Below are 27928 nucleotides of genomic sequence, written 5' to 3' on the forward strand. Positions count from 1 at the left end.
GGGCGAGGGGCGGTTCGACTCCTGAGAAACCCACGGGGGAGGCGCTGGGGCGGCGTTTTGGGGAGAAACGGGCCGGATTCTGCCCGGCCGGCACCAGCCAGCCCCGCGCAGAGCCCGCTGCCAGGCCCGCGGGGACGGTGGCGCAGGGGCAGGGCGAAGCCCCCCACCCCCCCACCCCCCCGTTCCGAGCCCCCGTGCTCGCCGCTCGCCCGCTCTGACACTGACGCGCCCCAGGCGGGATTTTTGCCTTTTTTTTTTTTTCTTTTAATGGATACAAAATAAAAGAGAAAAAGGAAACAAAGCAAGAGAGAAGGTGACAGGACAGGAAAGGGGTGAGAACACGTAAGCCTCCGGCGCTCCCCGCGGCTCCCGGCTCCGGCCCAGCTCCTCGCGCCGCGCCGGGCCCCACGGCCGCACCCAGCCAGGCGGGAGTCCAGCGGGGGAGTTAAACGATCTCTTCCTTTTCTTTTTAGAAAAACGAGAAACAGGGAAGAAAAGCTCGGATCCCACCGGCAGCCGGGCGTCAGGGGGCCGTCTGCAGCATCAAGTTCCTCAGGAGTTTCTGGCGCCCGACCTCGTAGTCCTCCTCGTCCACATTGACCAGCAGTTTGATGGCTTCGTGGCCCACGGCTTGCTTGAGCGAGTCCGTGATGAAGACGCCCTTGAGGGCCTCCAGCAACGAGCCGTTGATGTAGTCGCGCCAGAACGCGTCGAGGTAGGTGAGCTCTGAGAACTTTATGTCACAGATGATGGAGCCCAGGTCCCGGGACTTGAGGATGGTGTTGGCCTGGTTGAAGCGCTCGAACTGGCGCTCCAGGGGGTCCTGCTTGTTGGAGAAGACGTTGCCCTGAAGCGCCGTCTCGTGCTGGCAGTACTCGGCTCGGACTCGCAGGCGGATGTCTGCGGGCAGCGGGGACACTCAGCGCGCCGGCCCCGTGCTCCCGGGGCAGGGGGAGAGGCGCTGCAACCCCCCCTCCAGCCCCGGCGTGGGGCCGGGAGCCCACCCACCCCCCCTCTTACCACAGGTCTGCTTCTCCTTCGGGTCCGGCGTCACCGACTTCCTCCGCTTGCGCTGGCTGCTGAGCGGGGCCCTGCCGCGGCCGGGCCTCTTGGTGCAGATCTGCGGCCCCGCCGAGGAGCAGCAGACCACGGGGTGGTGGGGAGGCACTGCTCGGAGACGGGGGCGGCTCAGGGCTGCGGCCGGGACCCCCCCGGGCCCTGGTGAAGCTCTCGTAACGCGCCCGAAGCTTTAACGCAGTCCCCGTGGGCAGCCCGCAGGTGGGGGGCAAACACCAGGGGCGGTTTCCCCTGGGACGACACCCGTGAGGGTGAGGGGTGAGGGGGATCAGACACAGGCAGGGCGGCAGCGCTGGTCCGGATGAGTCCCTGCTGGCCGGACCCCCCTGGGGGCCCCAAATCCCACCCGCATGCGGCGCTCACCTGATTTGTGGGGGTGGCCGAGGCCGTGCTCCGCGTCGCTGTGAGCCCGGGGCGTCACGTAGCGGATGGATGTCTCCTCCAGGTACTTGTCCACCAGGTCCGGGCACACTGCGGGAGAGGGGAGGTGCCTCTTGTTGGTGGGGGGGGGCACAGCAGGCCCCCCCCGAGGCGGCAGGCACCGACACGAACCGCTGCCCAGTGCCCACGGCGTCTTCCCCCGGCGCGCAGATCAGCCTTGGGAAGGATGCAGCGCTTGGGAAGGATGCAGCGCTACGCTTACAGGCGTCTTGTTTAAAAAATAAAGCCCAAACTCGCGTAAAGATAGCGCCTTCAGCCACCGAGGGCGCCCGGCCCCCCCAGCCCCAGCGGCGCCGCTCGCCGGCACCCGGCACCGGCGCTCCCCAGCGGCGCCACGCACCGGGAACGGCCACGGCTCGGCCGGTCCTCTCGGAAAAACTCCATTTTAGAGCCAAACACTCAAAAAAAAAACCCGACAGCGCTGCGTGGGAAAGGCCACTTGCACGTTACCATAGCTACTCGCAGCACCCGGCTCGGCGCAGCCCGCTCCCAACGCCGCTGCACGCGTGGCCCCGGGGACGAGCCCGTGGCAGGGCGGGCAGCGCCGCGGTCGCCGGCAGCACAGCCACGGGGGGCGGCCCTGGACTCGCTTCAGGCCCCCGCACGGGTCCCCAAAGTTCCGAGGGCTCCGGGTCGAGCCCCCTGCGTGGGACCCGACGTCCCGACGGGCCTCGAGACGAGCTCACCGTCACCCAGCCGCGGCAGCCGGTGTCAGCTCTCGGTACCCGCGCAGCCCTAGGGCGAGCCGCGAAACCCGCGCTGGCGGGACGCGCGCGCGCGCAGCCAGGGCCTCGAGGAGCTTTTTCGAGGCGTTTCCGTCGCAGTGGGGCCGGCCCGGGGCTGCCCATCCCCGCCGCGACAGAGCCGCGGGGACACGCACCTGGTTTTTGGGTGGTCCTCGGGAGCCGGCCCCGGTCCCCACGAGGGTGTTTGGTGACTCCAGGATCCCTCCCGTCCCGCAGGGCTCCCAGCGCCGCTCCCCGCCTTCCCCCCCCGCCAACCCCGGGCTGATTTTGCTCCTTTTTGGGGCTGTGCAGGAGGACGAGGCGCAGAGACGTGCCCCGGGAGGGGCTGCGGGGGGGGGGGCAGAGCCCCATCCGCGAGGAGGCTTCCTTTAACCCACCCGTCCTCTTTCTAACGCAAAGCGCCGCGTGCCCCAAGCCCCGCGCGAGCTGCCTCTCTCCCCGGCGCTCCCTGAAACGCCGTTTTTGCGTTTAATTAATCCATTCCCACCCAAACGGGGCCGGACAAGCGGCAGGAGCAGAGCCCCGCGAGCACGGGGCGCCGCCTCCCACGGCCGTGGCAGCGCGCCCAACGCTGACCTCCGGCCCCCTGCTGCGTGCGACCGGGAGCAGCGAAGCCCCCCCCGCGCTCCGGGTTTGTTTTTTTTTTTGCTCAAAACAAGCGGAAAGCTCCCCGAGAGGCACACACCGAGCGCTGCGGCACGAGCGTTCGTGCCCCGAGCCCTGCGCGAACTCGGGGAGGCCGCGCCTGACCCCTGCCGTGTCCCGGCACGGCGCCGGCTCCGCGCCACCCCCGCACGGCTCCATTCGGGTGGAAACCTCCCCAGACCCACGCAGCCGGAGCACGGATCATTTTTGAGGCTCCTTGGCTGGGGTTTAACCCCCCCTCACCGGGGTTGTTCAGCACCGGCACGACGGGCCCTGAACGCACCTGTGAGCCCCCGCTGCCTCTCACCCCATAACCGGGAGTTCAGTGCCCGCCTCTACTCGCCCTCCCCGCTTCCCCGAGCGCTGCCATCGCGCTTGCCCACGGCGTGAGCAGAAACCAGGGAGACTCAGCAGCCCAGGACTGCCAAGAAAGCCCAATTATCCTCGTCTAAAAAGAAAAACGCAAATTGTGGAGGCAGAATCCCGCTGAAGCGGCTGCCTCACACGCCCCCTGCGACCAGCGGGCACTCCTCGGCTCCTCTGGCTCTGGTCAACCTGGGCGAGGTTCCTCGAAGCGAGGTTTTGGCCCAAAAAAAGGCCCAGGGCCGAGCCGGCGGGGGAAAAGAAGTCGGCTCACCCGCCTGGAAGCTTAACAATGACCCGAAACGCACCAAATTCACCCGGATTTGATCAGGCGAGGAGTCGCCGCTCGGGTCCACGAGCCAGGCTCAGAACAAGCGGCACCGAGCGGGGTGGGGGCGAAAACGGGGAGCAGGAAGGGGAGCGCCGCGGGGACGCCGCTCCGGGGGGAGGCGCGTTTGGGGCCGCGGCCCCCGGTGAGGGGGGGTCGGGGGGCACTCACCGGCCCGTCGCCGCTTGAGGGTGACGTAGGGCAGCAGGTCGTGGCGCGTGATGATGCGCAGCAGCTGCAGCACCTGCCGGAAGTTGGTCTCGTCGCAGCGGCCCTGCCGCTCCAGCGCCAGCAAGAAGTCCCGGCCGCTGCGGATCATCCCCCTCTCGTAGTCGTCGATGACGTCCACGAAGAGGAAGGAGAGCACGCGCACGTCGCGGTGGGTCAGGTGGGTGCCCACGATGTCGAACATGCGGTGCAGGCTGTAGAGCCCGTGCTCCCGGTCGCCCCGCTCCTCCGGCCAGGCCTGCGCGCGGCTGCGCTTGAAGGCCGCCATCCTCGCCCGCCGCCGGCACGCCGCGCCCAGCGCTCGGCCCTGGAAGACAAAGAGGGGGGGGCCACGGGCTCGAATCCAGCCCCCGCCGGCACAGAAATCCCACCCTTGGCTTCTCTACCCCGCGCCCACCGAGTGCCCCCACCCGGGGCCAGCATCGCCGTGCTGCCGGCCAACCGGGGGGCAACCGACCTGCGCACCCCCCAGCTCGGCCCCCGCTCCCCGACGTGCCCCCTCCCCGGCTCGGCAGCAACGCTGAGCGTTAGAAGCCAAACCCGGGCAGCGGCGGCCGCCCCGAGCCCTGCGGACACCGGCCGGTCCCCGGCACGCTACGGCACGAGCCCGACGCCCGCGGCGATAACGCCGGTGACTCGCAGGGACCCCCAGGATGCGGCCCCGCGCCCCGAGGTGCTCCCCGACGGGCGCCGGCCTCAGGGAGCCGCCGGGCACAGCCGCCGGTACCGTGCCGGGGCATCGAGCGAGGAGCGACGGCCGCCGGCAGGCCTCGGGCTGCTCCGCCGAGGCGGGCTCTCCCGGGGGACCCTCGAGCAGCGAGACGCCGGGGCCGCGACGCTGACACTTGGCGGCGCTTCTGGCCCCTCCTCGATCCGCCTTTGTGCCAAAAGCGGGGTTTTCACACCAAAAGGCAGCACCCCAACGTCTCGGGGCTTCCGAGGCCGCAGCGGCACAGCTCCCGGCGGGCCGAGACGAAGCGCAGGGCCAGGCGGCGCCGAGGGGAAGGACACGAGGGGGCCGGGAGGGGAGCTCTGCACCCCAGCACTGCACTTTGTGCGTGCCTGGCACCCATCTCCAGCTCGGACACAGCGCCCGGCCCTCCAGCCTGCCCAGCACCCGGGACCAGCGCAGGCACGGGCGCTTCGAGCGACCCGCGGGGGGGTTAAACTCAGGAAAAGGTTGGAAAAAAAGTGGGATTCGCCGCAATTCTCGCCGTCCCCCCTGGGCAAATCCACCTGTTCGGTGCCGGGGCGGCGCCCATAGCCACGGCCCCCCCCGCTCCGAGCGGCCCCACCCGCACGCCAGAACCCCGCCGAGGGGCGGCTTCGTGCGGCTCCAGCTCCCAAAACAGCAACGGCGCAAACACGGGAGCCCCCCCGCCCGCCCCGGTGCCGCCGGGACTCACGGCCGGGCTCATCCCGAGGCCCCGGGAGGCCCCTCGGTGCTCCGCGGGAGCTGCCCGGGCCCTGCTGGGGGCGCGGCGGGGCGCCGGTGGGGTTTGGAGGGGTCCGAGGGGTTTGGTTCCTGCTGCGAAATCCAAACGGCTGCAACGGGGCGCGTGCGGTGACGCCGCTGCGGCAGGGACAGGGAGGGCGCCGCGTTGTGCAACGTCCCCTGACGGAGCCGCGGCGGGGCCGGGGGACAGCGGGCAGCGCCACCGCGGCCCCTCGCCCTCGCCCCGCTGGGGGTTGTTCTGGTGGTAGCCGTGGCTTTTTTTTTCTTTTTTTTTGTTGAAATACAGACTTCGCCCGCGCTAGTTGGCGTCTCGGTATTGCGCTGCTGGCCCCGGGTGTCGCAAGGCAGCCTATAAATACCCCCCGCACGCTCACGCGCCACCGGCGGCGGGCGGGGGGAGAGGCGACGAGCGCGGGCGGCTCGGGGCGGCCGCCAGCTCTCCGCGAAAAGCCGAGCGCGCCCTCGCCTCGCCCCGGGGCCCGGCAGCGGCACGGGGCCCCCGCAGCCCCGACCTCCGTCCCCGGGGAGCCGCGCTCCGCTCGCCTGCCCCGGGCCGAAGGCAGGGAAGCCACCCAGAGCCCGGCACCGCCACCACCGGCCCGGGCGCTCGGGTCCCACCTCGCCGCCCAGCCCCCGAGCGCTCGTGCCCTGGATCTGCTTTTGGGGCGGGTTTTTGGATCCCCCGCGCCGAGAGGGGCTCGGGGTCGGGCCCCGAGCTGTTTGAAACGCGGGGCAGGGATCAGGCAGACCGTCTGTTCGCGGTACCTCGCGCCGCCCGGGCTGAACCAGAAGGGACTGAGCGGGACAAGGCTCATTTTGGGGAGGGGGGGAGCCGCCGGGTCCCGGGGGGCAGCTCCCAGAGCTGCGCCACCCACGGCCGCAGCAAGCTGTGGGATTTGCCTTCGAGCGGGGGATTCCTGCGGCCACGACTCGGCCGAGGTCCCCGCTGCGCCCGCGGCTGGCTGCCCTCCCGGTCCCATCCCCGCAGAGCACAAGGAAAACCCCAAATCCTCAGGAAACGTAAAAATGGCCCCGAGGAGCGGCCGCAGGCCACGGAGGCGCCGCGAGCGCGGGGTCTGGCGGCCCCGGGGCTGCTGCCCCCCGCCCTGCGCTGGCTCGGCCCCGGCAGGCAGCACCGGCGGGCAGCACGGCGCATGGGCAGGAGGAGACGCACCAAGCGCTCGGGGATCATTAAAATAATTTGGGGGTGAACAGGAAAAACGAGCTGCTGGGGCCGCCGAGGCGCTCGGCAGTCAGTCGGCTCGAGCCCTGCCCGTCTCCGCGGGGTGCCTCGCTTCACCGCGAGGTTTGGGCCCCGACGCCAGGGGAAGAGCCCCCGCCACGCGCCCCGGGCCCGGCTGCGAGCTGGAGCTCTGCTCCCAGGGGTTCGCCCCCCAGGGGTTCGCTCCCCCAGGGGCTCGCCCCGGCGCACCGTGCCACGAGAGCAGGCGCCACGGGGCCACCGAGCGCCTCCGCTGCCGCCTCGCTCAGCGGTACCTCGGCGGGCGAAGCGCTCGCAGGCGACTCCCGGGACGGGACGGGCTGGGTGCTCCCGCTGCGCCTCCCGGCCCCGAGGGGCTCCCCGTCACCGGGCACACCGGGGGGGGAACAGCCCAGCCAGGAGCACCCCACCCGCCCGGCAGCTCCCGGGGCAGGGGCCGTGCCCCACCAGCCCTTACCGATCCCGGTCGGGAGCACCGCGAGGGGCCCGGGGCCAGCAAACGCCCCCAGGTCCCAGGAGGGTGAAGGACGGGCACGGCCCCGGCAGGGCCAAGGCAGGTAGCTAGGAGGGGGTGCGGGTATCCTCGCCCCGCCGGGCAGGGGGCAAACCAAGCGCAGAAGAACCGCGAGGAACCCGCGGCTGCCCCCTCGGAGGGCTTTTGGCCTTTGCCCCGTGGCACTCTGCCCCCGGGGCAGCGCGCCTGAGCTCAGGAGGGATCCTGAGAGCCCCCACGGGGGCCGAGCGGACGCGTCCCAGCCCCGGGGAAACGTCCCCAGGGTCGCCGGCAGAAGACGGGCCGAGCTGCCGCCGCCGCCGGGACCGCCTCAGGGGCACCCCGAGCCCTTGCGAGGGCGGTTCCCGCGGCGGCGGCGCCGCGTGCCGTCACGCACGAGGCACGCGGACGGGGCAGCGGCGCGGAGGAGGGGCCGTCGGGCCACGCCGCCTGCACTCGGGGCTCACGTCAGCAGGCGAAGCGCTCGCGGCCCCGCGAGAGGCGGCCGGGTGTAAAAACGGTGCCACCGACTGCTTGGGGGGGGGCCGAGCGCAGTCGGGAGCGCTGAGCTGGGGGGGGGCTGCTGCTGCTCCCCCTCAGCGCCTCGCTCACGCCCCCCCTGCTTCTAACCCCTGCCCCCCGGCGGCGACGGCAGGAATCCCGCGGGAGCCTCGGCTCCCACCGCGGCGCCCGTCGTTGGGACAAGGGGGGCCGTCGGGACACGGGGCCGCAGCCCCCCCAGAAGGACGGTGCTGAGGCGGAGCAGCACCGCCGCCCGGCGGGACCGCGGCCGGGACCGTGCCTGGAACGGGAGGGAGGGAAACCCCAGGGCAGCACCGAGGGCGGCGCGCACAGGGGCAAAGTCTGGGGCAAGCGGCGGGGCGCCAAGGCTGCGCGCGCACCGCGCCCGACGCGTCCTGTGCCAGGGCCCAGCACCGGCTGCAGGCAGAACCGAAACCAGAACCGCGTGGAAAGAACCAGAAAATTCACCTTTTTTTTTTTTTTCTTTCTTCCCTTTCCCCCCCTCCCCTTCAGGGAAGGCAGCCCCACGGCGCGCTGGAGCCGCTCGGCCGCCGGCAGGCAGCGCCCTGACAGCGCTCGGGCCACGGAAACCGAGGCACGGGCAGGGGACGCGCCACCGGCAGCATCACCGCCACCGGCAGCGGCACCTCGAGGCGCCCGGCCCCTTTTTGCCACCAGCAGCCCCTGCGGGCAGCAGCCTGCCCCCCTCCCAGCGCGGGGCCACCCGCGAGCGCTGCGCCTCGGCCACAGCTCCCGAGCTTTGGGGCCGGCCACGACGCGGCTCCCGCGGCACGAACCCGACCCCCGGCCCCCCCTCTGCCCCGGCGCGGAAGGCGGGCGCCGTCCCCTCCACGAGCGAGGAAGGGGCACAGGTCAGGGAACAACCCGACGGAGGGGCACCAACCTGCACGAGGAGCTCTGCGGGTCTCGCTTGTATCCGCTCTGGCGCGGCGATTTGAGCACAGCAGCCACGCGAGCACTGTTACGAAGTCTTCTATCCCCTTTTCTCCTTGGCTTTTTACGTAAACCCCCCGACACCACCGCCTGGGCTCCCGCAGAGAGTTTCGCGGACGGCTCTTGTGCCAGGGGAGCCAAACTTCCAGCGTCGGGTCTCGGAGTTCGCTACTCGAGCTGGTAGACTTGCCAGAAGCCACCCAAGAGTCCTTTTGTTGGCGTTCCCTTCCAACAGCTCAAACCTTCTTTTCCCTACTTCACCCTGAAATAACTTATGGGCACGGGGGAGGAGGAAAGTCCAGGCCCAGCCTCGCGCTCCCCGGGCCGCTCCGGTCACAGGCCCCGTTCGGTGCAGAGCGAGCCCCGCTCCCTCCTCACGCCGCCCGCACGGGCCGAGGGGCGGCCTGCTCCCAGCACCTTAAACCCCTCTTTGCCTGCTAACGACTCCTCCAGAAACTGAGCCAGGTTACGTTACCGAAAAAAAAAAAACACCACAATACAAGCCAAGAGAAGGGATCGTGGAGCGGGCTGCTGCTGCAGAACTCAGCCCATCCCTTCTCCGGCACTCACGGTCACGGCTCCGCGCCTGGCCTCGCTGCCCCGGCTCCTTAGGCCTGGCTTATCCCCAGCAGGGCCCCCCCGGTGCAGGGGGGGTGCTCAGCGCCCGGCCGCGCCGCCCGACGTTTGTCGCGGCCGCCAGCACCGCCAGGAGCCCTGCGCCCGCCCCGAGGCCTCGGCCCTGCCCGCAGCTCGGCGCAAAGCCCCCGGACCTCGGCTCTCCCTGCCCGAGGGGCTCCCCGCAGCCCCGCTCCTCCCCGGGCCCTGCCCCCGCCGCGGCCTCGCCCGGGAACCGGCGGCGGCTCCCCGCGGGCCGCCCCCGAGGCCGGGGGGGGGCGCCGAGGCCGGGGAGCTCCGAGGGGGCGGCGCGGCCCCGCGGGCAGAGCGCAGCGGCCCCCCCCCGGGCCCCCCCCGCGGCCGCCACGCCCGGGGCCTCGCGGGCCGGGCCGGGCCGGGGCCTGTCAGGCGCCGCCGCCGCCGCCGGGCCGGGCCCTCACCGCAGGCACCGCCGCGGCCCGCCCTAGGCCGCCGCCGCCGCCATGCCCGCCGGCTCGGCCCCCGCTCCGCTCCCCCGGGCCGCCGCTGAGCGCTGCCCGGGCCCAGGCGCCGCCGCCTCCCGTCAGGGCCGGGGCAGGCTCGGCGCCGCCATGTTGGCTCCGTCCGCTCCGCTCCCCGCTCGCGGGCGGCTCTCGCGGCGCGACGCAACGTCCGGCCCCGCCCCCCCGCCCCGAGGCCCCGCCCACATCCGGGCCACGCGCACCTCGCCGCCTTCACGCCCCTCGGGAAGGCCGCGGGGAGCGGCGCCCTCTTGGATAAGGGCGGGAGGGCGGCGCCTTCCGGGGCGGGGCTCGCCGCCTTCAGCGCCCTTCCGGAGCGGTGCGGCGCCGCCGCCATGTTGGGTGCGGGCCGGCCGCCCGGCTGGGGGCGCGCCGCCACCATCTTGGGAGCGGGCGGGCGGGGGCGGCCGGGCGCGGCTTCGCGCCCATTGCGGGCCACGAGGGGGCGCCGCCATCTTGGGTGCGGGCAGGGGCGCCGGGAGGGCGGCGGGGGGCTGGGGGGGGGGGGGGGCGAGGTTTGGGGGGGACCTTGGGGTGACGGGGGGGGGGGCGGGGGTTACGTGAGGGGGGGGAAAGAGACCCCTGGATGGGGGGGGGGGGGGGCTGAGGAAAGGCGGCCCTGGGGGTAAAGGGGGGGGGGGCTGAGGGTTGAGAGGGCTCCGGGGGTGGGGCTGAGGGCGGGGGGGGGCATTTTGGGGGGGCATTGCGGGGAGGGGGGGCCTGGAGGAGCCCCCCCCCCATTGAGAGGGGCTCGAGGCCAGGCCTCGCCCTTGCCCCGCCCCAGGGGAGGCTGCCAGCACCCATGGGTGCGGGGGGGCCCCGCCTGCCCTGCCCTTTGCACCCCCCGTGCCCCCCTTTTTGCCTGGGGTCCGCAGGGCCGGGGGGGAGGGGTCCCCGTGCCCCCCCCAACCCCCCCCGTGCCCCCCCGTGTCCCCCCGCCCCGCCCCAGCGCCAGGAGCACCCCGGGCGCTGCGGGGCGGCCGCTGGCCCCGTGCCCCGCCACGCGCCCCGTGCTGCCCCGGGGGCGCTAATTAGCGCTAATTGCACCCGCTAATCCCCCCCCCCCGTGATGGGGTGCTATCAGCCAGGGTGGCCCGAGGGTCCCCAGGGGGTGGCCGTGTCCCGAGGGGGGGTCCCGGTCCCCGGGGTGCTGGGGGGCGGGGGGCAGGACGGACGGACGGACGGACGGACGGGGGACAGACAGACGGACAGACAGACGGGGGGGGGGTCGGGGGCACTTTTTTTTTGGGGGGGGGGGGGGCACCAAGGCCAGCGGCAGGGTGGTGCCAGGCAGGGCCGGGCCCGGGCCCGGGCCGGGCGGGGAGCGGGTGACTCAGCGGGGCCGCCCCGGGCCCCCCCCCGAGGCCCTGCCCCTCCCCCCCCCGACCCCCCCCCCCCCCGGGCCGTCCCGCCCCCGCCGTGCCTATCCCGGGCGGCGCCGCGCCCCGCCACTGCCCCGCTCCGCGCCGCCCGGTGAGTACCGGCCCGGTCCCGGACCCCCCGACCCGAGGGACACCCCCAAAATCTTCCCCCCCCCCCCGCCCCCCGGGTCCTGCACCCCGCTCTACGGGGGGGCCGATCCTGCACCCCTCATTTTGGGGGGGAGCCCCCAGGTGGGGTGGTGTTGCCCCCAATCCTGACCCCCCCCCTTTCTTAGAGGACCCCCCCCTTTCTTAGAGGGAGCCCCCCAATCCTGACCCCCTCATTCCTAGAGGGACCCCCCCTTTCTCAGAGGGACCCCCCCATTCTGCGCTTCCCATCGGGAGGACCCGATCCTGCCCCCCCCCATTCGAGGGGGGCCCAATCCTGCACCCCCCTTTAGAAGGGGCTTCCCTCTCCCCACCCTCTACCGCGGGCACTCCCCCCCCCCAGTATCCCATAAAGTTGGGGGGGGCACTGGGGTGTGTGTCCCCCCTCCCCCGGAGGCCGCAGCCCCCCCGCAGCGCTTATGCCCCTGGGGGGGTTCAGCCTGGGCTGGGGCGTGCCTGGCGGGGGTCCTGCGGTGCAGAGGGTGCCCCCCCCCCCATTTTTCCCCAAGGGCTGGGCTGGTTCCTGTTCCGGTGGCGGGCAGCTCCTGGGCCACGCCGCAGCCCGCGGGGGGGTCCCCAAAACCAAGCCTGGACCCCCCCACACCACCCCCCGCAGCACCAAGGGGTCCCCTGCAGCTGAGCTGGGAGTTGGGGGGGGGTCACGGCGGTGGTTGGGGCACCCCAGCACCCGCTTGCTTCCCCCCAGATCTCTGATCTCTGCCTCCCTTCCCAAAAGCGGGGGGGGGCTGCATGGGGTGTGTCCCCCCCCCATGAGTTGTGGGGAATCCAAGGGGGGGGTGCCGAGCCCCACCCAGGGAGGAGGCACCAAAACGCCCCCGTGACTCAGCCAGCCCATGACGCCGGGGTTCCCTAGGGTGCCCCACAGCCCGGGGGGGGGGGAAGTGGACGAGGGGGGGGGGACACCCGCAGCACGCCCCCCCCCTCTCCCCCCACCCCCGGCCCCACCCCGCGGCCGCTGCCCGGAGCTGAGTCACCCGGGCGGAAAGCTGCGGGTGTGCGCTGAGCGCCGCTGTGCCCCCCCCAGAGCCCCCCCGGAGCCCCCCAGAGCCCCCCCGGAGCCCCCCCGCAGCCATGCCGTCCCAGATGGAGCACGCCATGGAGACGCTGATGTTCACCTTCCACAAGTACGCGGGGGACAAGAACCACCTGAGCAAGGAGGACCTGCGGGTGCTGATGGAGAAGGAGTTCCCCGGCTTCTTGGAGGTGAGCGGGGGAATAATTGGGGGGGGGGGTGGGGGGTAGGAATAAATCTGGGGGGGCCCAGCCCTGGAAGCGGGGTGACGGGGCCGTGACCCGGCTCTGCCGTCCGCAGAACCAACGCGACCCGATGGCGCTGGACAAGATCATGAAGGACCTGGACCAGTGCCGCGACGGCAAGGTGGGCTTCCAGAGCTTCTTCTCGCTGGTGGCCGGGCTCACCATCGCCTGCAACGACTACTTCGTGGTGCACATGAAGCAGAAGGGCAGGAAGTGAGCCCCCCCGGCGCGGCCCCGGCCCCGCGCTCCCGCCGGACCCCAATAAAGCTGTTTTGTACTACACCGGGGCTGCCTCCTTCCTTCGTGTCCCCGTCTCCCCGGGGTCCCCGTCTCCTTCGTGCCCCCATCTCATCACCCTTTCCTCTTCGTGGCCCCGTCTCACGTACAGGGCCGTATGAAGGTCTGTATGGGGCAGTATGGGGGTGTAGCGGGGTCTGTAGGGCCCACAGAAAACCAGAGGGGTGGGGTGGAGGCTACAGGGGCTGTACAGGGCTCTATAGAGGATCTACAGAGGTTGCACAGGGGTATAGTGAGGGGTCTACAGGGCCCATACAGGGCAGCGTAGGTGTATAGGTGATCTGTAAGTGCTGTGGAGCTTTGTGCGGAGCTGTACGAGTCACCTATAGGGGCCGTACGGGGCCGTTAGGAGCTGTGCAGAGACATGCAAGGCTGTACAGGCGTCTGTGAGGCTGTATAGGGTGGCTGTGGTGCTACCGAGAGCAGCACAAGGCTATATAGGGGCTGTGTGGGGTCATATAGGGGCTGTGTGGGGTCATATAGGGGCTGTGTGGGGTCATATAGGGGCTGTGTGGGGTCATATAGGCGCTGTATGGGGTCATATAGGGGCTGTATAGGACCATATAGGGGCTGTATGGGGCCATATAGGGGCTGTATGGGGCCATATAGTGGCTGTACGGGGGCCCAGAGGAGCTGTACGGGGCTGTATGGGGTCCATAGGGCCTCTCCGGGGCTGCACACGGAACCCGGGGGCTCTGGGGGGCTCTGTAGGGGACCTCCGGGGCTGTGTGGGGCAGGCGGAGCCGCGCGGGGCCCCTTGGGGGCAGCACAGAGCCGTGCAGGGCCGTGTGGGCCCCCCCCGGGGAGGCGTGGGGCCGCACCGGCCGCCGGGGGGGGCCCGTGGGGCTGTGTGGGGGCTGTGTGGGGGCGGGCGGGCCCCCGGGACCCCCCCGGGACCCCCCAGGACCCCCCCCCCCGGGCCCCGCAGGCACCCCCAGGGCGGGGCAGGGGCGCGCGGGCACAAACGGAAGTGGCGGAGGCCCCGCCCCCTCGCGGTGACGTAGCGCGGTGGGCGTGGCCCCGCGGCCCAGCCGTCGCCGCGTCCGGAGGTGGCGCAGCGGGTGGGGGCGGGGCGGGGCGGGGGGCGCTGAAGGTCGCGGGGTCAGGGGGCGGCGGGCGCCGCGCTGACCTTTGACCCCCGACCCGCCGGGGGCTCCGCGGAGCGGGGCTGACGTCACCGCCGCGCCCGAGTGACGTCAGCAGCGGGTCTCCCCGACCGGCCGTGACGTCACCGCCGGCGCCATGTGGCGGAGCCGCGGCGTCGTGGCGCGGGCACTGGGGGCACGGGGACGGCCCCGGGGCACGGGCACAGTGAGTGGGACGCGGGGACAGGGGGACACGGGGTGGGGACACGGGGACACGGGGACGGAGGGACATGGGGACAGGGGACGTGGGGATGGGGACGGGGGATGGGGACACGGGGATGGGGGGCGTGGGGACAGGGGGACAGGGGGACACGGGGATGGGGACAGGGGGACACGGGGATGGGGACAGGGGGACACGGGGACATGGGGATGGGGGCATGGGGACAGGGGGACAGGGGGACACGGGGATGGGGGACGTGGGGATGGGGACAGGGGGATATGGGGACATGGGGATGGGGGCATGGGGACAGGGGGACAGGGGGACAGGGGGATGGGGGACGTGAGGACACGGGGACATGGGGCAGTGACACGGGGACACAGGCTGGGGCCATGGTGTTGGGACATGGGATGGGGAACACAGGTCCATGGGTTGGAGACATGGGATGAGGACATGGGGACGTGTGGGGACGTGGGGACATGGGGTGGGGACGTGGGGACATGGGGTGGGGACGTGGGGACATGGGGTGGGGACATGGGGACATGTAGGGACATGTAGGGACGTGGGGTGGTGACACGGATACGTGACACGGGGACGTGGGATGGGGAACGCAGGTCCATGGGGTGGGGACATGGGGACATTGGGTGGGGGCATGGGGACATGGGGTGGGGACGTGGGGACATGTAGGGACATGTAGGGACGTGGGGTGGTGACACGGATACGTGACACGGGGACGTGGGATGGGGAACACAGGTCCATGGGTTGGAGACATGGGATGAGGACATGGGGACGTGTGGGGACGTGGGGACATGGGGTGGGGACGTGGGGTGGGGACGTGGGGACATGGGGTGGGGACATGGGGACATGTAGGGACATGTAGGGACATGGGGTGGTGACACGGATACATGACACGGGGACGTGGGATGGGGAACGCAGGTCCATGGGGTGGGGACATGGGGACATTGGGCGGGGACATGTGGGGACATGGGGTGGGGACGATGGGGTGGGGACACAGGGACATGGCACAGGGACGTGGGGGCGTGGGGCGGGGACAAGGGGCAGCAACCGGGGCACACGGGGTGGGGACAGGGGGACGGAGGGGACGCCCCGCTGGGGACTCACCCCGAAGTCCCCGTGCTCCTCGGAGCCGGAGCGTCCCCAGGGCCGGACCCGCTGTCAGCACCGCTCCCCCCACGTGTGTCCCCGCGCCCCCCTGTCCCCGTGTCCCCCTGTCCCCGCAGGCGCGGTGCTCGGGGCCGGCGGCCCTGCAGGACCTGGCGGTGCCCAACGGCAGCTGGAGCGCGGCGATGCGCGAGCACTACGAGCGCCTCCTGCGCCGCACCGCCGACGGCTCCTGGCGCCGTGTCCCCTCCTACCGCAACGGCCTCGATCACTTCCCAGGTGACAGCCGCGGGGTGACGGGGCCGGGAGGGGGGGGGGTGTCCTCCAGTCCCCGTCGTCACCGTCCCCGTGTCCCCGTGTCCCCAGCGGCGGCCAAGCGGGGGACGGGGACGCGGCTGTTCCTGCGCAGCACGGACACCGAGGGCGCCGGCTTCGAGTACGTCACCTTCGTGCACGGCGCCGGCAACCGCGCGCTCTGCCTCTGCCAGCCGGGGCCGTACCTCGAGGGCCACTCCGGGTAGGTGCCGCCGGTGCCACCGCCGCGTGCCCCGGCCCGGCCCGGCCCGTCCCGTCCCCCCCCCCGACCGCTCTCCCCCGTCCCCGCAGCTTCATGCACGGCGGCGCCATCGCCACCATCATCGACACCACGCTGGGGACCTGCGCGCTGGAGGCCGCCGGGAGCGTGATGACGGCCAAGCTCAGCATCGACTTCCTGGCGTGAGTGGCACCCCGGGGACACCGTGTCGGGGTGGTGGTGTGTGTGTGGGGGGGGTGTCCCGGTGCCCCCCCCCCCCCCCGGCCGGGCCGTGACCCCGCGCGCTGTCCCCGCAGCCCCGTGCCGCTGGGCTCCGTGGTGCTGGTGGACGGCGGCGTGGACAGGCGCGACGGCCGCAAGATCTTCCTGTCCTGCCAGGTGCGTGGCGCCGCGGGGGACACGCTGCACGCCGAGGCCACCGGTGAGGACGGGGGGGCACCGGGGGGACGGGGACACCCACACCCCCGTCCCCGTCCCCTCCCCACAGAGCGCCCCCCCCCCCCCCCCCCCCCCGGGTCCCCGTCTCAGGGTGATGCCGGGTGGCAGGCAGGAGAGGGCGCCAGCGCCCCGCTGCCACCCGCTGCCACCCGCTGCCACCCGCTGCCACCCGCTGCCACCACCACGCACCGTAGGGCTGGGGGGCAGGGGTCCCGGTGCCCCCCCCCGCCCTGCCAACCCCCCCCCCTCTCTCCCGCAGCGCTCTTCATCCAGCTGGATGCCGCCAAGTCCCCCCCGGCCGCCTGCCTCACCCCGTGACGCCGTGGCCCCGCTGGCGGGGGGGTGGCCCCAGGGTGGCCCCGTGTCCCCTGTGTCCCCCCCACACCCCCCCCCCGCCGGTGGCAGCCCCCAGATCAGAGCGCTGGCAGCCAACGACATCCTCGTCTCGTGGTGCTTTTGTGGGACTGGGAGGCGCCTCCCAGGGGGTGGCACTGCGGGACCTGTCCCCAGCCCCATATTGTGTCCCCGATGCCCTTCCCCTGTCCCCATCCCCAGCCCCGTCCCCAGCCCCGTCCCCAGCCCCATATTGTGTCCCCGATGCCCTTCCCCTGTCCCCATCCCCAGCCCCGTCCCCAGCCCCGTCCCCAGCCCCATATTGTGTCCCCGATGCCCTTCCCCTGTCCCTGTCCCCAGCCCCGTCCCCAGCCCCGTCCCCAGCCCCATATTGTGTCCCCGATGCCCTTCCCCTGTCCCTGTCCCCAGCCCTGTCCCCAGCCCCGTCCCCAGCCCCGTCCCCAGCCCCATATTGTGTCTCCGATGCCCTTCCCCTGTCCCTGTCCCCAGCCCCCTCCCCAGCCCCGTCCCCAGCCCCGTCCCCAGCCCCATATTGTGTCTCCGATGCCCTTCCCCTGTCCCTGTCCCCAGCCCCGTCCCCAGCCCCGTCCCCAGCCCCATATTGTGTCCCCGATGCCCTTCCCCTGTCCCTGTCCCCAGCCCCATCCCCAGCCCCGTCCCCAGCCCCGTCCCCAGCCCCGTCCCCAGCCCCATATTGTGTCTCCGATGCCCTTCCCCTGTCCCTGTCCCCAGCCCCGTCCCCAGCCCCGTCCCCAGCCCCATATTGTGTCCCCGATGCCCTTCCCCTGTCCCTGTCCCTGTCCCCAGCCCCGTCCCCAGCCCCGTCCCCAGCCCCATATTGTGTCTCCGATGCCCTTCCCCTGTCCCTGTCCCCAGCCCCGTCCCCAGCCCCGTCCCCAGCCCCATATTGTGTCCCCGATGCCCTTCCCCTGTCCCCGTCCCCAGCCCCGTCCCCAGCCCCGTCCCCAGCCCCGTCCCCAGCCCCATCCCCAGCCCCGTCCCCAGCCCCGTCCCCAGCCCCGTCCCCAGCCCCGTCCCCAGCCCCATCCCCAGCCCCATCCCCAGCCCCCTCCCCAGCCCCGTCCCCAGCCCCATCCCCAGCCCCCTCCCCAGCCCCATCCCCAGCCCCATCCCCAGCCCCCTCCCCAGCCCCGTCCCCAGCCCCGTCCCCAGCCCCATATTGTGTCCCCGATGCCCTTCCCCTGTCCCTGTCCCCAGCCCCATCCCCAGCCCCGTCCCCAGCCCCCTCCCCAGCCCCGTCCCCAGCCCCATATTGTGTCCCCGATGCCCTTCCCCTGTCCCTGTCCCCAGCCCCGTCCCCAGCCCCCTCCCCAGCCCCGTCCCCAGCCCCATATTGTGTCCCCGATGCCCTTCCCCTGTCCCCGTCCCCAGCCCTGTCCCTGTGCCCCCATCCCAGCCCCGGCCCCCAGCCCCTGCCCCCTGCCCCGTGCCCCTGTCCCAGCCCCGTGTCGTGCCCCCAGTCCTCGTCCCTGTCCCCATCTGCCCCCCCCTCCCGTCCCTGCCCCCCCCCGTGTCCCCCCCGTGTCCCCCCTGTCCGGGGGCTGCGGGAGGGGCAGGGGCAGGGCCCCGGGGGAGGGGGCGCGGTGGGCGTGGCCTGAGGGGGTGGGCGGGGTCATGGCGGGGTGGGCGGGGTCATGGGGGGTGGGCGGGGTCATGGGGGGTGGGCGGGGTCATGCGGGGTGGGCGGGGTCATGGCGGGGTGGGCGGGGTCATGGCGGGGTGGGCGGGGTCATGGCGGGGTGGGCGGGGCCGGGCGCCCCCCCCCGTGTCCCGCGCTGCGCCCCGGCCGCGGCGCCCCCCGTGGACCCCCGGACACGGACACGCGTGGCCGCCCCCCCGCCCCGCCCGGCCCCGCCCCCGTCGTGGCGCCCCGCGGCCCCCCCACGGGCGAGCCCCGCGCGCCCCCCTCGCACGGCGGGGTCCCGGCGGGGGTCCCACGGACGCCCCCCCACGCGTGGGCGCTCCGGGGCCGCGCGGGTCCCACGGGCGCCCCCCGCAGCCCGGCGGGGCGGGGGGGTCCCGACGCTCCCCCCCGGGGCCGGGGGTCCCGGCTCCCCCCGCGGCCGCGTGCCCCGTGGGGGGGGAGGGGGGGCGTGGGTCGCGCGTGGCCGCGGCCCCCCCGTGGCGCGTCGGGGTCGGAGCGGTCGCGGGGGGCTGGGTTGGGGCCACCCGCGGCCGCTCCCCCCCCCCGTGCCTCAGTTTCCCCCCCGCGGCGCCGTGGAAAGTCGGAAATTTCCAGTGCGTGGGGCCGGGGGGGGCAGGATGCCGGGGGGGGGGGGGCAGGATGCCGGGGGGGCCCCGGCGCCCTTATAACGCCCGGCCCGCGCCGCCCGCGCCGCCGCCGCCGCCATGCGAGGTAGGGCCCGCGCGGGGGGCTGCGGGCGGGGGGCGCGGGCGGGCCGGGGGCTGCGGGCGTGCAAGCGGCAGGCAGTGCGTGTGCAAGGGTGTCGGAGCGGGTGTGCACGCGTGGAAGGGGTGGGCGGTGTGTGCACATACGTGTGTGCACATACGTGTGCGTGCACGTACGTGTGCGTGCAGGTGGGAGTGTGGCAGAGCAGGTGCTGTGGTGTGCAAGCACGGGGGGTGCGCGTGCAAGCATGTGCAAGAGGTGGGTGCTGGTGGGAGCAGAGGTGTATGCGTGCAAGTGTGGAGGAGCCTGCAGGAGTGAGAGTGTGTGTGAGTGTGTGTGTGTGTGCAATGCACGGGGTGTGCATGCGTGGGTGTGGGTGTGGAGGATCGTGCAGGGTGTGCGTGTGCGTGTGCAAGCAGGTGAGTGTGCAAGGAGGTTGGAGCACGGGGGGTGCAAAGGCGTGTGGTGTGCATGTGCGTGTGCAAGAGGGGGGGCTTGTGAATGTGTGTGCAGATGGGTGTGGGCATGCGTGTGCAAGCGTGTTGGGGCAGGTCTGTGCGTGTGCAAGCGTGTAGGAACATCAGAGGGAACGCGTGTGCACGCAGTCCTACAGAGCAGGCGTGTGGGGGCAAAGCTGGGGGGTGGGCACGCGTGTGCACAGCTGTGAGCACGCAGGGTGTGCACGTGTGTGTGTGCACACGTGGGCACAGCACGGTGCTTGTGCAAGCAGGTGGGAGCATGTTGGGGGGGGGGGTGTGCACACTGAGTGTGCCACACGGGAGCATGGATGTGCGCAGGGGCAGTGTGCAGGCGGGCGTGTGGCTGCAGCCGTGCGTGCGTGTGTGAGCACACGTGTGTGTGCAGATGCATGGCAGCGTGCACGGGAGCGTGCACATGCGTGTGCAAGCAGGAGAGCACCGTGAGCCACCAGTGCCCCATGTGCACGAGCGTGCTGCGGTGTTGCACGGGTTGCGCAGCTCACACGAGCGTGTCGGCACACGTGACACCCCGACAGCGTGTTCCGGGGCACGCTTGGCTGTGCACACACACCAGGCTGTGCGCACGCGTGTGATGGCGTGTTGCCACTTGTGCATGCGTGTAGCTGCGTGTGCACACACATTGCAGTGTGTCGCCGCCAGCACACACGTGTGAAGCGTGTGCACGCGTGTTGGGGGCTGCACGCGTGTCGCCGCGTGTCCCAGCCGTGCGGCGGCCGCCGGCAGCCCCCTCCCCTCCCTGCGGCGGCGGCGCCGGGCGCCCCAGCACCCCCAGCACCCATGGGTGCCCCCCGCACCTGCGGGGCCGGGCACACGCGCGTTAGATGTGGTCGGTGCCAGCAGGTGCGTGGGGCCGGCGCAGGTGACGGGGACGGGGACGGGGACACGCAGGTGGCTCCGGGCAGCAGCCGCAGCCTCGCACGGGCGCAGAGCCACCGCCACCGCCACCCCCCGGTCCCCGCCGCCGTCCCCGGCCACCCCCCGGTCCCAGCTCCGTCGGCACCGGGGACACCGAGGGTGCAGCTCCCCCGACTCCGCGTCCCCAAGGGGGGCCCCACGTCCCCACGGGGGCCCCGCGGCCCCACCGGCGGCCCCATGCCGGGGTTTTCTCTGCCGCCGCCGGTGCCACCCCCGCGTCTGGCCCGGGGCGGAGGGGACCCGGCCGCCGCCACCGCTGAGTCAGCGCCCAGCGGGTGGCAGGACCCCCGCCGGCGGCGAGGGCACGGGGGTCCCGTGGGTGCCGTGGGGGAAGCCCGGGGGGGTCCCGGGGCTCCGGGTCCTCGCCCGAGCCACTTCCCGCTGCGTCACGGCGTGTTGGCCCGTGCCGTGACGCGCCGGCCTGTGCCGTGGCGTGTTGGCCCGTGGCACGGCGTGTTTTGCCGTGACGTGTTGGGCTGCGCTGCGGTGTCGGGGGGTGGGAGCCCGGCCCCAATGTACCCCCCCCTTCACAGGGTCACTGGGTGCCCACGGGGACCAGAGCGTCCCCATGGGGCTGGTTGGTGCCAGCGGGTGCTGGCGGGGCTCACTGGGTGCTGGCGGGGCTCACTGGGAGCTGGTGGGGCTTACTGGGAGCTGCTGGGGCTTACTGGGAGCTGCTGGGGCTCACTGGGTGCTGGTGGGGCTTACTGGGAGCTGCTGGGGCTCACTGGGTGCTGGTGGGGCTCACTGGGAGCTCGTGGGGCTCACTGGGAGCCATCGGGTCCCCATGGGACTAACGGGTGCCTGTAGGGCTGCTGGGTGCTGGTGGGGCTCCATGGGACTGCTGGGTGCTGGTTGGTGCCTGGGGGGCTGGTGGCCACCAGCGGGTGCCCACAGGGCCACCGGGTCCCCCACGGGGCCCATGGGTGCTCCTGGGTCCCCGCAGGGCTCGGCGGGTGCCGGTGGGTGCCGGTGGCACCGGCGGATGCCAGCAGGTCCCCGTGGGGCTGGCGGGTCCTGGAGGGTCCCCGCGGCACTGGCGGTGCCGGTGGATCCCCGGGGTGCCGGGGGGCACCCAGGGGTGCGGGGAGCAGCGGGTGCCGTGGGAGCAGCGGGTGCAGGCGGGTGCCGGGGGGTGGGCGGCCGGGCGAGACCTCGTCGACCTCTCGCCGGCGGTTCCCGGCAGGAGCGGCACCGAAACGGCGCTTCCTGGCAGCCGCCGGCACCGTTGAGTAATGCGGGCGCCGGGCCCGGCTGAGTCAAAGCCCCGAATTCCCAGGGCCCCTCCGGCCGCCGCCGCCGCGGGGGTCCCGGTGCCCAGCCCCGGATGCGAGGGCGGCCCCCCCCCGGCCCCCAAACTGGGTCGGGTGGAAAAAGCCGACGAAGCGGCTTCGGCCCCGGGAGGAAGAGGTGTGCGTGTGCGTGCGTGCACCGGCGCCCAGGAGCGTGCACGAGCCTTGGCGGGCGCGTTCTGGTGTGTGCAAGCGTGCGCAAGCGTGTGTGTGCATGTGGCAGCGTGTGCAAGTGCGCGTGACAAGCACAAGCATTTGTGTGCGTGTGTGTGCAGGCACAGGCATGTGCACGCTTGCACAAGTGCACGAGCGCGCACCAACTTGCAGGAGCGTGCACAAGCATTGGCAGGTTTGCCCAGCACTCTGCAAGTGTGCACAAGCGTGTGCATGTGTGTACCAGCGTGTGCGCGTGTGCGTGACACGCACAAGCATTTGTGTGTGTGTGCGTGCAAGCACGGGTGTGTGCAAGCTTGCACAAGTGCACGAGCGTGCGCCAGCTTGCAGGAGGTGTGCCTGGCTCTGTGAGCGTGCACACGCGTGTGCAAGGTGTGAGGAGCAGGCACGCGGGTGACGAGCTGGTGGCCCTGGGGGACTGGAGCCGTCCCCATCGCCCTCGCCGGGCTTTGGGGCTCCGGGTGCTGCTAACGAGGTGCTGCTAACGAGGCCTCGCTAACGAGCTGCGATCCCGGTGCCTGCGCTGGGGGCTGGCAGGGGCTGGGGCACCCTCTGGGGCTGGGGTCGCGTCCCCCCCCTCCCCCCCGCAGTGTCCCCTTGGCTCTGGTGTCACCAGGACTGGGTCATTTGCCCCCCCCAACACCCCCAGCCCCAGTGTCCCCCATCTGTGGTCCCTGGGGCAGCCTCTGTCCCCGGTGTCCCCACCCCTGGTGGCTCCGGTGTCCCCCACCCCGGTGTCCCCCGTCCCTGGGGGTCCCCATTCTTGGGTGTCCCCATCCCCAGCGTCCCCCAACCCCAGCGTCCCCATCCCCGGTGTCCCCATCCCCGGCGTCCCCAGCCCCGTGTGCCCCCGACCCCGGCACCCCCCTCCCGTCCCCCCTCTCCGTGGGGCGCCCCACGGGCGCAGCGGGGCCGTGGCGGGCGGCGGGCGCCTTCCTGCGAGGTGGGGCCGTGTCCCAGTTGTGGCTTCGCCGGCGCTCGCTGCCGCTGCGGTTTCGGCAGCCGCCGGCCCCGGGCACCCCCGGACCCCCGCGCCCTGCAGGGCCCACCCTGGTGGGGACACGGGGGGCACCGGGGAGCCCATGGGGGGGGGTGGGGAGTAGGGGCATGGGGGGGGGGGGGGCAGAACCCCTCGGGGACATCCGAGGCCATGGGGGGGCTGTGAGAGCCAGAGGGGCCGCAGGAGCCCTTGGGTGCCACGTGAGGCCCTGGGGTGACACGTGAGCCCGCGAGGGACACGTACGCCTGTAGGGACACGTACGCATATAGGGACTGCGGGAGCCCGTAGGGACCGTGGGAGCCTATAGGGACCGTGGGGGCCTATAGGGACCACGAGAGCCTGTAGGGACTGTGGGAGCCCGTAGGGACCGTGCGCGTTCCTCTGGGCAGCGAGCGAACCCGTAAGTGACACGTGAGCCCTATGGGGCCACGGGAACCCGCAGGGCGAGGCGAGGCCGTGGGAGACGTGAGCCCGCAGGGAGCGCGGACGGCCACCGCGGCCACGTGAGCCCGCGCGGTGACACGCGCGGACCCACGAGGGACACGTGAGCCCGGTGGGGACACGTGAGGCCCTTGGGGACACCGGAGCCTACGTGGGACCTGCGAGCTCGTGCGGGGCAGCTGAGCCCACAGGGGCTGTGGGATCCTATAAGGGCCCCGTGAGCCCATAGGGGCTGTGGGATCCCACAGGGGCCGTTGGATGCCAAAGGGACCCCGTGAGCCCATAGGGGCCCTGTAAGCCCATCAGGGCCATGGGACCCCACTGGGGCCCTGTGAACCCAGAGGCACCCCGTGTGCCTGCTGGGGACGCGTGGTTCCCCGTGGGACGCAGGAGCCCCAGGGAGCGCACTCGGGCACCCAGGTGGCACGAGGGGGCCCGTAGGTGGCAGGCGGTCCTGTGGGTGAGCCCGTGGGGACCCCGTGAACCCAGGGGGGCCGTGGGCGCCCACGCGCTGCCTCCCGCCCGCAGCCCACATCGAGGTGATCCCCTGCAAGATCTGCGGGGACAAATCCTCGGGGATCCACTACGGCGTCATCACCTGCGAGGGCTGCAAGGTGAGCGGGCTGCGGGCGCGCGGGGGGCACCGGGGGCGCTGGTGGTGGCGTGGCGGTGCCCCCCGGCGTGGCGGTGACCCCCGGCGTTTTTGGTGACCCCCCCCCCCGTGGCGGTGCCCCCCGGCGCAGGGCTTTTTCCGGCGCAGCCAGCAGGGCAGCCTGAGCTACGCCTGCAGCCGCCAGCAGAACTGCCCCATCGACCGCGCCAGCCGCAACCGCTGCCAGCACTGCCGCCTGCAGAAGTGCCTGCGCCTCGGCATGTCCCGCGACGGTGGGTGGCCCCCCCCCGCGTGCCGCACCCCCCCACCCAGCGGGGGGCACCCCCCCGTATCGCTGGGTGCACTCCTGTATAGCTGGGTGCACCCTGTATAGCTGGGTGCCCCCCATCATAGGGTCCCCCCCACTGCTGGGTGCCCCCCTATTGCTGGGTGCCCCCTCCAGCACCACTCCCCCCCCCCGACCCCCCCTGGGGCCCGTTTGCCACCCCCGGGAAGGAGGCGGGGGGCCTGGAGGCAGCGGGGGTCCCGGAGGGGGCCACGTGCATGGGGCTGGAAAGCCATGGTGCCGGGGCTATGTGGGGCTGGGGGTCGTGGGGGGGCACGCGCCCACGCACCCACGTGTGTCCCCGCGTGTGTCCCCGCGTGTCCCCGCAGCCGTCAAGTTCGGCCGCATGTCCAAGAAGCAGCGGGACCGGCTGCACGCCGAGGTGCAGCAGCAGCTGGAGCAGCGGCAGCGGGAGCGGGCGGCCCAGGGGGGCGCTGCCTTCGCCCTGGGGCTGCCGGGGTGCTGCGGCCACCCCCTGCCCCCCGCAGGCACCCCGGGGTGCCCCGGGCCCTGCGAGGGAAGGGCCGGCTGCAGCCCCGGCACGGAGGCGGAGGGCGAGCGGCGGGAGGGCGCCACGCGGGACCGGGACCGGGACCGGGACCGGGACGGGGACGGGGTCGGGGACGGGGACAGGGACGGCCCCGACCTGTGCCCGCGCCCCGACGTCGGCAGCGGCCTGGAGTCGCCCACGTGCTCCGGGATGGAGATCGGTGAGTCGCCGGGCTGGGGCTGGCACCCGTGGGTGCCACAAAGTGGTGGCACATGTCCCTGTCGCCCGTGGGTGCTCGGTGGTGGTGGGACCTGGCCCCATCACCCACGGGTGCCACGAACTGCTGGGAGCCGGCACCCACGGGTGCTCGGTGGCGGGGCAGCCGGCCCCGCGGGTCCCCGTGGGGGGGCTGCCCCCAGCCGTGCCCCCCCCCCCCCACCGTCCCGGTGCCCGCAGAGCTGCTGGCCCAGGACGTGCTGCGGTCGCACCGCGAGACCTCGCAGCCGCGCGCCGAGGAGCTGCAGCAGCGCCGCTGGGACACCTTCAGCCGCGAGGAGGTCTGCGCCTACCAGAGGAAGGTGAGACCCCCCCCCCACCCCGGGGGGTGCTGGGGGGGGGATGCGGGGGGCGCTGGGGGGCCGCGGGGTGACGGAGGGGGGCCGCAGCCCATGCAGGAGATGTGGGAGCGCTGCGCTGGCCGCCTCACCGAGGCCATCCAGCACGTGGTGGAGTTCGCCAAGCGCCTGCGCGGCTTCATGGAGCTGTGCCAGAACGACCAGATCGTCCTCCTCAAGGCTGGTACGGCCCCCCCAGACCCCCCCCCAGGCCCCCCGGAGCCCCCAGCACCCGGGGGTGACTCGGTCCCTGCAGCCTGCAGCGGGGTGGCCCCGAGGGATTGGGGTGGTCCCGGCAGGGGGGGGTGGTGGTGGGTGCTACGGGGTGCTCTGGTCCCAGCGGGGTGGTGGGGAGAGCCCCCAGGGGCCATGGGGACCCTGCTGGGGAGGTGGCGGTCCCCAGGGTCCCAGTGGGGAGGTGGCATCCCCGAGGGACCCCCTGGGGAAGTGGCAGTCCCACAGGTCCCCCTGGGGAGGTGGCAGTCCCATGGGTCCTATCTGGGAGGTGGTGTCCCCGAGGGTCCCCCTGGGGAGGTGGCAGTCCCCAAGGGCTGCTGCCACAGGGGCACCCCCCCGCCCCCCCAAGCTGCACCGTGGGGCCCTGGCTCGGGACCCCCTGGTGCCACCGTCCCCGTCCCTGTCCCCGTCCCCGTCCCCGTCCCCCCCGCGCTGGCAGGCGCCATGGAGGTGGTGCTGGTGCGCATGTGCCGGGCCTTCAACCCCGACAACCGGACCGTCCTCTTCGAGGGCAAGTACGCGGGCACGGAGCTCTTCAGGTCCCTGGGTAGGGACGGGGACACAGGGGGGACGCGGAGGGGACGCGGGGGGGACCGTGCCCCCGGGGGGGGGCCGCTGACGAGGGCTCCCCCCAGGCTGCCACGAGCTCGTCGGCTCCATCTTCGACTTCGCGCAGAGCCTGTGCGCGCTGCGCCTCTCGGAGAGCGAGGTGGCCTTCCTCTGCGCCATCGTCCTCATCAACGCCAGTGAGGGACCCGCGCCCCCCAAACCCCCCTGGCCTTTGCCCAAATCCCCGCCCTTTTGTCCCAAAGCGGGTGGGGGGGGGGGCGCCCCGGCCCCACGCGGTCCCTGTGGGGTCCCCACCCTGCGGCTCCCTGGGCCTGGCCGGGCACCGCTGCCGCTCCCAGCCCCTGTCCCATCCCTGTCCCTGTCCCTGTCCCTGTCCCTGTCCCTGTCCCGTTGTCCCCATCGCTGCGCTCGTCCCACCCTGTCATGGTCCCAGCGCTGTCCCCATCCTTGTCACCAGCCCCGTCCCCATCCCAAACCTGTCCCTGTCCCCATCCTTGTCCATCTCCAGCCCTGTCCCCACCCTGTCCCTCTGCTCACCACATCCTGTCCCCATCCCCGTCCCCATCCTCGTCCTGTCCATGTCCCCACCCTGTCCCTGTCCCCATCCCACCCCGTCCCCATCCTTACCCCGTCCCTGTCCCCATCCCATCCTCACCCTGTCCCCGTCCCCATCCCATTCCCGTCCCCGTCCCCCCCGTCCCCGCCTGCCACCCACGTGCCGGTGCCGTGTCCGCAGACCGCCCGTGGCTGCAGGAGCAGGCGAAGGTGGCGCGGCTGCGGGGGCGCCTGGAGGTGGCCTTCCGCCTGCTGCTGCGCCGCACCCACCGCGAGGGGCTGCTGGCCAGGGTGCGGGCGGGGGCACGGGGGGCACGGGGGGGGGCACCGGGGGGGGGCACGGGCATGGGGGTGTCGTGGGATGTGTGTGTGGGGGGGTGACACGGGCATGAGGGGGCTAGGGGGTGCTATAGGGGGGTGCTGGGGGACATGGGGGGTCATTGGGGGGGGGGAACGCGGTTGTGGGGGGGCGTCCTGGGACATGGGGCCTTGTGGGGGGGGGGGGTCAGAGGGGTGCCACGGGACGTGGGACATCGTGGGGGGGGCCATAGGGGTGCCACAGAGGTGCCGTGGGGGCGTCCTGGGACATGGGGTGTGATGGGGGGGTCAGAGGGGAGCCGTGGGTGGGTGCCGTGGGACACGGGGGGGTCGTGGGGGGTGCCCCGGCCATAGCATGGGCCGCGGGACGTGGAGGGGGCCACGGGGGTTCCACGTTGCCAGGCCACCGGGGCACGGGGGGGTGACATGTGCCGTGTCGCGGTCACCCCACGGGTGTCCCCCCCCCCCCCCCCGTGACACGCGTGCCCCCCCCCCCAGCTGCCGCCCGCGGGCCGCCTGCGGGCGCTGTGCTCGCAGCACGTGGAGCAGCTCCAGGCCTTCCGCCGCCTGCACCCGGGGGCGCTGCCCGCCGCCTTCCCCCCGCTCTACCGGGAGCTCTTCGCCGCCGACGCCGAGGCCCCCGGCCCCCGCTGAGCCCCCCCCGGGACCCCCCCGGGACCCCCCTCCCCCGGGGGCTGCGCGGGGGGGCAATAAAGGATTTGGGGGGTGAAATGGCGCCGCCGTGGGGTTTGTCACGCGTGGGGGGGGGGCGTGGGGGGCTCAGGGGGGCACCGGGAGGACCGCAGGGGGCGGGCCGGGAGGGCGCGGGGGGGGCGCGCGGAGGCCGCGGGGCCGCGCCACGCGTGGGGCCCCCACGCCCCGCCCCCGGCCGTCGGGGCGGGCCCGGCGCCCCCCCCGCCGCTCGCCCATTGGCTGCGGCGGGGCCCCGGCGCGCCTCCCATTGGCCGCTTCATTCCAAGGCAGGTGCGAGGCCCCGCCTCCTTTCCTCGCCCCCCTCCCCTCCGATTGGCGGGGCGGGGGCGGAGCGGCGCGCTGATTGGTGGGCGG

At 73.3% G+C, this 27928-nt stretch overlaps 4 protein-coding genes across 6 annotated transcripts; 3 read left to right on the forward strand and 1 right to left on the reverse strand.

The window, feature by feature from the left end:
- Positions 1 to 240: 240 nt before the first annotated feature.
- DEDD (death effector domain containing) lies at positions 241 to 8566 on the reverse strand. Its single transcript, XM_083813312.1, has 5 exons — positions 8426 to 8566; positions 3772 to 4135; positions 1441 to 1548; positions 1021 to 1167; positions 241 to 900 (listed from the first exon to the last, which is right to left on the reverse strand). The coding sequence occupies exons 2-5, from the start codon at positions 4094 to 4096 to the stop codon at positions 524 to 526; spliced, it is 957 nt and encodes a 318-aa protein (XP_083669438.1). The 5' UTR covers positions 4097 to 4135; positions 8426 to 8566; the 3' UTR covers positions 241 to 523.
- Positions 8567 to 10989: 2423 nt separating this feature from the next.
- S100A10 (S100 calcium binding protein A10) lies at positions 10990 to 12679 on the forward strand. Of its 2 annotated transcripts, none has more exons than XM_083813314.1 (3): positions 10990 to 11063; positions 12186 to 12343; positions 12453 to 12679. In XM_083813314.1, the coding sequence occupies exons 2-3, from the start codon at positions 12212 to 12214 to the stop codon at positions 12612 to 12614; spliced, it is 294 nt and encodes a 97-aa protein (XP_083669440.1). In that variant the 5' UTR covers positions 10990 to 11063; positions 12186 to 12211; the 3' UTR covers positions 12615 to 12679. The 2 variants fall into 2 exon arrangements, with proteins under 2 accessions (XP_083669440.1, XP_083669441.1); XM_083813315.1 differs by having other exon boundaries at positions 11021 to 11063; positions 12165 to 12343.
- A 1022-nt stretch (positions 12680 to 13701) lies between these two features.
- On the forward strand, positions 13702 to 16528 carry LOC310887400 (acyl-coenzyme A thioesterase THEM4-like). Its single transcript, XM_083813316.1, has 6 exons — positions 13702 to 14005; positions 15238 to 15397; positions 15485 to 15635; positions 15725 to 15835; positions 15950 to 16074; positions 16351 to 16528. Exons 1-6 carry the CDS (start codon positions 13937 to 13939, stop codon positions 16407 to 16409), a joined length of 675 nt encoding a protein of 224 aa, XP_083669442.1. The 5' UTR covers positions 13702 to 13936; the 3' UTR covers positions 16410 to 16528.
- Positions 16529 to 18739: 2211 nt separating this feature from the next.
- Positions 18740 to 27583, forward strand: RORC (RAR related orphan receptor C). Of its 2 annotated transcripts, XM_083813317.1 has the most exons (10): positions 18740 to 18822; positions 23667 to 23752; positions 23882 to 24023; positions 24406 to 24786; positions 25023 to 25144; positions 25232 to 25364; positions 25857 to 25964; positions 26053 to 26163; positions 26724 to 26833; positions 27359 to 27583. In XM_083813317.1, exons 1-10 carry the CDS (start codon positions 18816 to 18818, stop codon positions 27512 to 27514), a joined length of 1356 nt encoding a protein of 451 aa, XP_083669443.1. In that variant the 5' UTR covers positions 18740 to 18815; the 3' UTR covers positions 27515 to 27583. The 2 variants fall into 2 exon arrangements, with proteins under 2 accessions (XP_083669443.1, XP_083669444.1); XM_083813318.1 differs by lacking the exon at positions 25857 to 25964.
- Positions 27584 to 27928: the final 345 nt, after the last annotated feature.

Source organism: Anser anser, assembly GCF_964211835.1.
Source record: "Anser anser genome assembly, chromosome: 28".
NCBI classification, from domain to species: domain Eukaryota; kingdom Metazoa; phylum Chordata; class Aves; order Anseriformes; family Anatidae; genus Anser; species Anser anser.

What these genes read in the sequence shown, in the direction of transcription:
- LOC310887400 (XM_083813316.1), top strand. Translation starts at nt 13,937, where the DNA reads ATGTGGCGGAGCCGCGGCGTCGTGGCGCGGGCACTGGGGGCACGGGGA. An exon ending in GGCCCCGGGGCACGGGCACA is followed by an intron (nt 14,006 to 15,237) that starts GTGAGTGGGACG and finishes CTGTCCCCGCAG; the next exon opens with GCGCGGTGCTCGGGGCCGGC. An exon ending in TACCTCGAGGGCCACTCCGG is followed by an intron (nt 15,636 to 15,724) that starts GTAGGTGCCGCC and finishes CCGTCCCCGCAG; the next exon opens with CTTCATGCACGGCGGCGCCA.
- S100A10 (XM_083813314.1), top strand. Translation starts at nt 12,212, where the DNA reads ATGCCGTCCCAGATGGAGCACGCCATGGAGACGCTGATGTTCACCTTC. An exon ending in AGTTCCCCGGCTTCTTGGAG is followed by an intron (nt 12,344 to 12,452) that starts GTGAGCGGGGGA and finishes TGCCGTCCGCAG; the next exon opens with AACCAACGCGACCCGATGGC.
- DEDD (XM_083813312.1), bottom strand. Translation starts at nt 4,096, where the DNA reads ATGGCGGCCTTCAAGCGCAGCCGCGCGCAGGCCTGGCCGGAGGAGCGG. An exon ending in CGGCCACCCCCACAAATCAG is followed by an intron (nt 1,168 to 1,440) that starts GTGAGCGCCGCA and finishes GTCTCCGAGCAG; the next exon opens with TGCCTCCCCACCACCCCGTG. An exon ending in GAAGGAGAAGCAGACCTGTG is followed by an intron (nt 901 to 1,020) that starts GTAAGAGGGGGG and finishes CGCTGCCCGCAG; the next exon opens with ACATCCGCCTGCGAGTCCGA.
- RORC (XM_083813317.1), top strand. An exon ending in TCTGCGCCTACCAGAGGAAG is followed by an intron (nt 25,145 to 25,231) that starts GTGAGACCCCCC and finishes GGGGGGCCGCAG; the next exon opens with CCCATGCAGGAGATGTGGGA. An exon ending in CATCGTCCTCATCAACGCCA is followed by an intron (nt 26,164 to 26,723) that starts GTGAGGGACCCG and finishes CCGTGTCCGCAG; the next exon opens with ACCGCCCGTGGCTGCAGGAG.